This window comes from Chanos chanos, chromosome 13 (assembly GCF_902362185.1).
Source record: "Chanos chanos chromosome 13, fChaCha1.1, whole genome shotgun sequence".
NCBI lineage: Eukaryota > Metazoa > Chordata > Actinopteri > Gonorynchiformes > Chanidae > Chanos > Chanos chanos.
The window spans coordinates 2,825,001-2,835,000 of NC_044507.1; the positions used below are offsets into that span (position 1 = coordinate 2,825,001).

Genomic DNA, 10,000 nt, shown 5'->3' on the forward strand with positions numbered 1-10,000 from the left:
ACGGGCGTGTGTGTGTGTGTGTGTGTGTGTGTGATGGACAGGTTGTGTAATGTAATGTGATATTGACTGTGTGGATGCTTTAGCCAGTGTGATGAGGTTCATTAAGGTGGTTGGCTCTCTCTCTGATGAATCACTCATCTCTCCTGCAGATACAAACACAGCAGAGAGAGATGTCACAGGAAGAGCCCCAGGCAGGGCAATCATCATCACACCACATAGTAAAAAGAAAAAACTAAGAACTCTGCGTGTGTGTGTGTGTGTGTGTGTGTGTGTGTGTGTGTGTGTGTGTGTGTGTGTGTGTGCGCACGCGTGTGTGTGTGTTTTCAGGGAGACAAAGTGTTTAGATTGGAGGCAGACCACTTACTCAGTGGGAGAGGAAGAAGCCCGTTCCATCCAAGCAGTCCAACAACCTCCACAATATCCAGTAAGGACTGACTCTCTCTCCCTCTCTCTCTCTCTCTCTCTCTCTCTCTCTGTCTTATTCGATACCTTTGCAGTCTTTGCAGTCTAAAACAGTCTTGATGAAAAAACAAATGCCGTCATTTCTCACATCTCCACATGATTGACTTAAGTACATCTCTTCAGTTCCAAGCCATCTGCTCATCCATCCACATATGAAAGATTAGGAGTGAGGGATGGAGAGAGACGAGAGAGGGATTACCTCCGGACCGCTGCAGTGCAGACACGCGCAGAATTGAATAGGCCATTAATCTAACCTCTCACTGGAAGTGAAATCAGTGGATCTTTACAAGTCATGACACTAAAAATGTAAATGCTCTTTCACATAGAATCACTCCTGCTGTTCTGTGATTGGATAATTTATACTCTCTCAAATCAATCAGAGAGCTTGTTTTTTCTTTTTTTTTTTTTCTTTTTTTTTTATCATTCACGTCAGTGCCATCTTGTGGAATGTGTTAGAATGGCCCAAAGACATTTCGAGTTGATGAATTGCAGAGTTGGTCATCACTAACAGATGTTACTGGAATTCAAGTTCCTTCTTTCCTTGTTTTGTTTAGAAAAAAACTGACTAGAATGGAAAAAAGAAGGGAAAACAAAACAAAACAAAACAAAACAAAAAAAAAACAAAAAAAACAAAAAAAAAACAAAAGGAGTAATTTGTGTCTATTCGTGTTTTTACTGAGAGGAACGCTGACTGTGCTGCTGTGTTGTTTGATTGACAGGGAGAGAGCTATATGTGGGCCTTTATACTGATTACTGGGAGAATGATGCAGCGCTCTGTCGCCTAGGCGACCACAGCTACACAAGAACAGAGGGAGATGACAAACAGCAACTGAATGGTGAGACACTTCTGTGACCTCACAATGCACATTCACTCATATGTATCATCAATATTAATAAGACCACACAATACACATTCAGTCATATGTAACATCAATATTAATAAGACCACACAGTGCAGATTCATTCATATGTAACATCGATATTAATAAGACCACACAGTGCAGATTCATTCATATGTAACATCAATATTAATAAGACCACACAATGCAGATAAATACACTAGTATCACTCGTCAGTGTGACCTCACAACACAGGCATATACAAATGTCTGATTTTAATATGACCCTGCAATGCAGATACATTCGCATATAACCACATTATTAATGTGACCTCACACTACAAATACATTTACATCTAACAGTGTTTTTAATATGACTTAAACACGCAGGAAAATGGATATCAAATAGTATTCTCATTATGACATCACAAGGCAGCTACATGACACCAGAGCCAAAGACATGATTATCATGAGGTAACTGGCGAGCTGAAGGATGATGAGACCACTTTAGACAGCGACTATAGAAAACAAATCTCCCGAACCCAAGAAGAATGAGTTCCTTTTCCTTTTCCTTTGTCCACCTCACACTGCCACGGCGTGAGGATAAACATCCTCCACCACTGCTCTCCACCACACACACACTGAGTCAGACTGCCTGAAACCACAGCACCAACCAGATCTGGTCAAACTCAGCTCCAGAAGCCAAGCCCACGTTTGGTTGTCATCTCACTCATAGTGTTATGAGGCTGGCTAACCTTACCAGCATGTTCTACTTTTTTATTATTATTATTACTCAGCACATGTGGTCAAGCCACAGCGGAATGTGCTAAAAGTGTGACAAAGTCTGACAAGTCGCATGGTTTTCCATGGGTCTCACTGCCTTCAGAAACCTCAGACACTGCACAAACACACACACACACACACACAAAGGAAAGAAAGAAAGAGAGAGAGACAGAGAGGGAGAGACAGAGAGAGAGGGAGAGAGTCAGAGAGAGAGAGGGGGACACAGAGAGAGACAGAGAGAGAGAGACAGAGAGAGAGGGAGAGAGACAGAGAGAGAGAGGGGGACACAGAGAGAGAGAGAGGGGGAGAGACAGAGAGAGAAAGAGAGAGAGACAGAGAGAGCGAGGGAGAGACAGAGAGAGAGAGAGATTTAAACTTAGATTAGATTTAGATTTAGATGATTTGTTCCTTGTATTCCTTATCCTTTGTATGACTGCTTTGGCAATACAAATGCCTTATTTGTCATGCCAATAAAGCACTTTGGATTGAACTGAATTGAGAGAGGGAGAGACAGAGAGACAGGAGGAGAGACAGAGAGAGAGAGACAGACAGACAGACAGAGAGCGAGAGAGAGAGAGAGAGAGAGAGAGAGAGAGAGCACACAGTGCATGAGCCATCTCAGTCATCCATCAGTGTTAAACGCTGACAGGGAGTCTGAGACTGATGCATGGCAGTCCTGCTGTGAAGGAGTTCAGCGCTTTCCTGCTCCATATGTCATCTCCTCCGGCCTGTCTGTCATAACACACACACACACATACACACACACGCACACACACACACACACACGCACACACCTCACTGTCTAATACCTTTACCACTGATTCCGCCAGACCATGAAAATTACACTACATTGTGTTTTTGTTCGTGTGCTTATGGGTGTGCTGATATGCTTGTGTGTGTATGTATGTGTGTGTGTGTGTGTGAGTGTGTGTGTGTGAGTGTGCGTGTGTGTGTGTGTGTGTGTATGTGTGTGTGTGTGTGTGAGTGAGTGTGTGTGTGTGTGTGTGTGTGTGTGTCTGTGTCTGTGTGTGTGTGTGTGTCTGTATGTGCGTGTGTGTGTGTGAGTGAGTATGTGTGTGTGTGTGTGTGTGTGTGAGTGAGTATGTGTGTGTGTGTGTGTGTGTGTCTGTATGTGCGTGTGTGTGTGTGAGTGTGTGTGTGAGTGAGTATGTATGTGTGTGTGTGTGTGTGTGTCTGTATGTGTGTGTGTATGTGCGTGTGTATGTGTGAGTGTGTGTGTGAGTGAGTATGTATGTGTGTGTGTGTGTGTGTGTCTGTATGTGCGTGTGTGTGTGTGTTTGTGTAGTATTGTAAGTGACTGGTTCAGATGAACCCCATTAATCACAGAGACATCTCATCCATCTCTGTCCCGTCAAATTTTTGCACAGCACATGTGCGTGTGTGTGCCTGCTTGTATGTGTGTGTGTGTGTGTGTGTGTCCGTGCATGTGTGTGTGTGTGTGTGTGTTAAAATACTTTAAAAGGTGTTAACCACTCCAAATGTACTGCAGTAATGATGTGTGAAAAGTCTCATTGGAGTTCAGAGTGTTGCAGGGCCACAGTGAAGACTCTCTGCTCACTGTGAATTAATGACTCTACTTCACAGCTAAAGCCCATTTGGACCATGTCAACACAAAAGATAAAAATTCATTTAACCTTTAAATTATAACATTAAATCATTCTCTGGTGACTCAGCCCTCGGTGCCCACTGTCCAACCCCCGTCTTTCTTCCACTCCTCTCTTCTCCTCTCTTCTCTTCTCCTCTCTTCTCCTCTCTTCTCCTCTCTTCTCTTCTCCTCTCTTCTCCTCTCTTCTCTTCTCCCCTCTCCTCTCTTCTCTTCTCTTCTCCTCTCTTCTCTTCTCCTCTCTTCTCTTCTCCTCTCTTCTCTTCTCTTCTCCTCTCTTCTCCCCTCTCTTCTCTTCTCTTCTCCTCTCTTCTCCCCTCTCCTCTCTTCTCTTCTCTTCTTTTCACATGTCTGGTTGCAGCTCAGCTTAGAGTGGAATTTGCTTATTTTAAACTCATTAATGATTTGAGGTCTTTTCTGAATGTATGGTGTGTTGAAAATGTGTTGTGTTCTGTTGTTAACGAAGAGCTTTGTATGTCCTTATGAAGAATAGAATGTATCATCTTGTGCGTATGGTTTCAAGGGGAAGGATGGAGTGGGGTTTTCTCTGTAGGGGAGGGGTTTGGGGGAGGCATCACTTAATATGGACAAAACCAAATTGATGTATTAAAGGCAATGTAAATCTCAAACCTCTTCTCTTCTCTTCTCTTCTCTTCTCTTCTCTTCTCTTCTCTTCTCTTCTCTTCTCTTTTCTTCTCTTCTCCTCTTTTCTCTTCTCTTCTCTTCTCTTCTCTCCTCTCCTCTCCTTTCCTCTCTTCTCTTCTCTTCTCTTCTCTTCTCTTCTCTTCTCTTCTCTTCTCTTCTCTTCTCTTCTCTTCTCTTCTCCTCTCCGCTGTGTCTGATCCTTTATCCTTTGTCTTCTCTTTACCTTCAGAGCCGAAGTTTGTGGGGTCGGCCGTGATCCCTGATAACGATGATCCGGAGGACGATAAGGTGTATTTCTTCTTCACTGAGAGAGTGATTAGCGCTGACGGAGGGGGGAGAGCCGTCCACGCCCGCGTCGGCCGGGTCTGCGCGGTACGTACCACCGCAACCGCCATCTACAGTTCCACCAATCATAGCCGCCATCCACAGTTCCACCAATCACAGCCGCCATCTACAGTTCCACCAATCACAGCCGCCATCTACAGGTCCACCAATCACAGGCCCCAGGATAAAAAAGAAACGGCAATTTGTAATTACAGCATTAGTGAAGGACACGTCCGTGGGTTAATATGTTCAATGCTGTGTTTTTTTAATCATGCATCACTACCGTGCGTTAGTGTAGAGAGCATTTGACTATTGACCTACAGCTCTGGAGGTAAGAGACCAGTGGTGATTGGTTGACTTGAATATGAAATTAAATATTGAAGGTTAAACATTAAAAATGAATTTTATCACTGACCAATTTCATGTGCAGATAACACATTTCTCTATCTCCCTCAATCTACCTCTCCCTCTCTCTCTCTCTCTCTCTCCCTCTCTCTCTCTCTCTCTCTCCCTCTCTCTCTCTCCTTCTCCCTCTCTCTCTCCCTCTCTCTCTCTCCCTCTCTCTCTCTCTCTCTCTCCCTCTCTCTCTCTCTCTCTCTCTCTCTCTCTCTCTCAGAATGATCAGGGAGGTCAAAGGATGTTGGTGAATAGATGGAGCTCATTTCTGAAGACTCGTCTGATTTGTTCAGTGTCAGGACCCAATGGAATCGACACTCATTTTGATGAGTTAGGTGAGAGAGAGAGAGAGAGAGAGAGAGAGATAACCCATCTGTATGTCTCTAGCATTAGATCCCAGGAGAAATCTAACACTGTATAAAGAATCCGGCACTGACTCACACACTCACTGATCTCTAACTTTAAGCTGTAAATTCTGTTCGCCCACCACCGAGGTAAAACTGAAGCGTGTGAAACACTGAGAGACATTTTGCTTCTGATGTTATTTTCACTGCAAAACCAACTGCAGAACTGCTTTTCTACCTGTAAAAATACAGAGATATTGTCTGTGTTGTATTTTTCAACAGTATTATAAGATGTGCTTCAGTATAAAGGACTTTATCGACATGCAGAGCTGTGTGTCACAGATCTTCTCTGAAGATTTCATGCTATTTCAAAAAGCCACGGTTATGAATGGTAACTTTCTTGTTGTTACTGCTGTGTGTGTGTGTGTGTGTGTGTGTGTGTGTGTGTGTGTGCATTTTAGAGGATGTGTTTGTTCTGAAGAAGAGAGACGAGAAGAACCCAGAGATCTTTGGTTTGTTCAGCAGCACCAGGTATGTGGACTGAGGATGATGATGGCGCACGTGTGTGTGTGTGTGTCTGTGTGTGTGTGTGCTATGCAGACAAAGGCCTGAGTAGTGACAAAACACTACAACACATAAGCTCACTCTCATTTATTAACTTGAATTTCATTCTAAACATCTGTTCACACATCCTGTCTCCTGTCACATAGTTAAAACATCTCCCCCTCTCTCTCTCTCTCTCTCTCTCTCTCAGTGCTGTGTTTCAGGGCTATGCTGTGTGTTTATACAAAATGGAAGATATCAGAGCAGCTTTTAACGGACCGTTTGCTCATCGAGAACATTCAGATCATCACTGGAGTGTTTATGAGGGGAAAGTCCCTTATCCAAGGCCAGGATCGGTGAGTCTGTTATTCCACATACAAACACGCAGGGGCACACACAGACGTACTCACAGACATATACACAAACACACAAGTACATGCACACACACACACACACACACACAGCAGTAACAACAAGAAAAGACACACAAGCAGCACACACACACACACACACACACACGCATGCATGCACGCAGGCACACACACACACACACACACACACACACACACAGGCACATACACCAACCTCATCCAATGAGAAGACATCAAACACTGACATTTGGAAAAATGTCTATAATTTATGTAGAAGGCGTATTTAATTTGTAATTGTGTGAAATGCCACTAAAATGATTTTGTGAAAAGTTAACAATTATCATTCTGAACCCAAGAATTTTTGAATGCAATGACGTTCATGAAACCATGATAAAATGTAAGTCAGAAAGGTGAAAGCAGCGACATCTAGTGGGCATATCATGAATTGGTAGCCATGTCAAATACTGACATTTTCCCACGCGAAACACGTCAGATATTGACGTTTATCTGAATGTCAGTATATGACGTCACCTCTGTTCCATGAGACCAGGAGCAAGACCATGGTTTGCTCACTTCTTTCTGAAATCAGCTGATGGCTGTCCTGTGACTGTCAGTCTGAGTTTAGGGGTTGAGGGCCCTACACTCCTGGGATTAGACAAGACATTTTCTCAAACGTACTGTCAGAACAGATGAGCAGACTGACTGACTGACTGACTGACAGACAGACAAGTTGTTGATGCAATTGTGGCTGAACTGTCCCCATGAAAACATGTCCTACTCACAGAGCAGATAACTCCCCTCAACACTGTGTAGCTGAACTGTAGGTGAACTGTAGGTGAACTGTAGGTGAACTGTAGGTGAAGTGTAGGTGAGCTGGAACGAGTCCAGAGGTCAAGTGTTAAGACACATTATATCTCTGACATGAAAGCATCTCAGACTGGTTTCCAGGCACTCCAAATATTTCTCATTACACAGCAGAGATGATGACAGTAATATTAGTTATTTATCTCATGTGGATTTCAGACCGCACTCAGTTCTACTGAACAACCCTCTCTTATTCCTGTCCCTCCGTGGTCTGACAGGACATGAATGAGAGGAATGAGAGACGGAGAGAGAGAGAGACGGAGAGAGAGAGAGAGAGACAGAGAGAGAGAGAGAGAGACAGAGAGAGAGAGAGAGAGAGAGAGGGAGAAAGAGAGAGAGAGGGAGAGAGAGAGAGAGAGAGAGAGAGAGAGAGAGAGAGATGGAGATGGAGTCTATTTTTAACAGGATTGTTTAACTTCATCCTGTTCTGGCCTGTCATTCTAACTCCATCCACATTGTGAAATGAGAGAGGAATTTAGGAACAGTCTTTTAAAGGAGAGAGACTTTAGACCTGTACTCCAACATGGGTCTCAAAACAGCGACTAATGCTTATAAATGGCTGTTTTTTATTCTCACCTGGAATATTCCGGATGGTTTCCTCTGATATTCAGCATCGTAATTATTAATGAAGGGCTACCATACCTTTTTGTGTGGATTTTCTGTTTGTGAACCCTTGATCATCTAGTTAGTGTGTTTGAGCATTGAACTGTATAATAATCTTGCATTAGTAATTAAACTATAAAAGTATATATTTGTAAATCACAGACAGGTTTCAAAAGGACTTTTAATTGACTGTTGATCTTTAAAAGACGGCTTTTAAGATTCAAAAGCTTTTGTAAAGCACTGCTTTTCTCTTCACGCTATTATTTGAGGAGCTTTCAGACTGCACTTTTCAAAGCAGTGTTTTTCCTTGATATGTTCACTCAGAAACACTACCGCAGGGTTAACCACCACTACATGCACAGAATTCAGAATGACACACAGACACCAAGGGTATTCATTTAGCACTTAGTGTGTGTATATGTGTGTGTGTGTGTGTGTGTGTGCGTGCCTACCTTAAACATTTTATCCTTTTTCATCCTGTTTTTTATTTCCTCTCTATTCAACTTTATTTTATCCTTTCATTTTTAATCACACTTGTCCAGATCTCCCTGCACTCTGTGAAATGGTTCATTTCATTTTCAACTAACTAAATATTTTTTTCATCTCTCTCTCTCTCTCTCTCTCTCTCTCTCCCTCTCTCTCAGTGTGCCAGTAAGGTAAACTGGGGTCATTTTTCCAGTTCTAAAGACTTTCCAGATGAAGTTCTGCGGTTTGTTCGTTCTCACCCACTCCTGTTCCGGCCGGTCCACCCGCTGCACAAACAGCCGGTTCTCCTGCACACGGCCGGGGAGAGGAGACTGACACAGCTGGCTGTGGACAGGGTGGAGGCAGAGGATGGACACTACAACGTCCTCTACATTGGCACGGGTCAGAACCGGCTGGGAGAACGCCCAACCAAAACAAGCTAGCACAACACATTCACCGCCGCCGCGGCTAACCCTTTAGCAAATTCACATTTTAAAAAAAATATGAATTCATTTACATTTATGTTAAATGTGACAATCTAAAGATGGCTTTTTGTTTTTAAGAAATAATCTATACTTGACCACTGATAGTTTGTTTAGATAAGTTAACTCAGACTGAACAAGACTGACTTTCTCTCTCTCTCCCTGTAGGCGACTCGGTGGTGCTCAAAGTAATCACCATCTATAATAAAGAGGCAGGCAGTGTGGAGGAAGTGCTTCTGGAGGAGCTGCAAGTCTTTCACGTATGTCATGATATTACAGTTTAATTACTCATTTATAACAGGTCAATTCAGTCAACGTTCATGTTTTTTTTGTTGTTGTTCTTTTTATCTCTCTTTCAATCAAGGTTTCTGTACCAATCACAGAGATACTCATCTCATCGAAAAGGGTAAATTCTCTCTCTCTCTCTCTCTCTCTCTCTCTCTCTCTCTCTTTCTCTCTTTGTGTGTTTGTTTCTCCAAAGCCTGTTTGTTTATTTCGCATGTAGCAGATGTTGAATGTGACATTTTCTCCACTAGATGGTGGTATTGAGCAAAACATTTATTCAAGAAGCTGTTTAAACCAAACTATTCAGGACAAACACATACACACCCTTTTCCTCTGTCTGTCTGCCTGTCTGCCTTTGTCTCTCTCTCTCTTTACTACTGTCTGGACAGTATGTTCGTACTCAACCAGTCCTGCAGTTCTAAGCTGATGACATGCCTAGTATGTCCAGGCCTTTAACAATGATAAATATAAAGCAAACTCAGTTTAGGGTGCAGCTCTCCACTGTGTTTGTGTGTCACCATAGCAACAGCTGTATGTGGGGTCGGAGGTGGGTGTGGCCCAGGTGCGGGTGCAGCAGTGTGACCTGTACGGCTCTGCGTGTGCAGACTGCTGTTTAGCCAGAGATCCTTACTGCGCGTGGGACGGACACACCTGTTCACGATACGACCCCGCGGGACTGTACACCAAGAGGTACCGTACCAACACACACACACGCACGCACGCACACACACATACACACACACACACACACACACACACACGCACACACACACACACACGCACACACACGCACACACACACACGCATGCACATACACATACACACACACGCACACACGCACACACACACACACACACACACACACACACACACATATGCACGCACGCACGCACACACGTGCGCACACACGTGCGCACACGCGCACACACACACGCACACACACACACACACGCATGCACGCACACACACAC

General features: G+C 43.6%; 1 protein-coding gene across 1 annotated transcript in view; it reads left to right on the top strand.

The window, feature by feature from the left end:
• sema3e (sema domain, immunoglobulin domain (Ig), short basic domain, secreted, (semaphorin) 3E) overlaps nt 1-10,000 on the top strand; it is a 22,538-nt gene that overhangs the window by 7,341 nt on the left and 5,197 nt on the right. The window contains exons 4-13 of the mRNA XM_030790478.1: nt 328-424; nt 1,182-1,298; nt 4,582-4,724; nt 5,293-5,407; nt 5,878-5,947; nt 6,171-6,315; nt 8,442-8,664; nt 8,913-9,004; nt 9,109-9,150; nt 9,553-9,719. Of these exons, the coding sequence (XP_030646338.1) occupies nt 328-424; nt 1,182-1,298; nt 4,582-4,724; nt 5,293-5,407; nt 5,878-5,947; nt 6,171-6,315; nt 8,442-8,664; nt 8,913-9,004; nt 9,109-9,150; nt 9,553-9,719 (1,211 nt within the window). The remainder of the gene's footprint in view (nt 1-327; nt 425-1,181; nt 1,299-4,581; nt 4,725-5,292; nt 5,408-5,877; nt 5,948-6,170; nt 6,316-8,441; nt 8,665-8,912; nt 9,005-9,108; nt 9,151-9,552; nt 9,720-10,000) is intronic.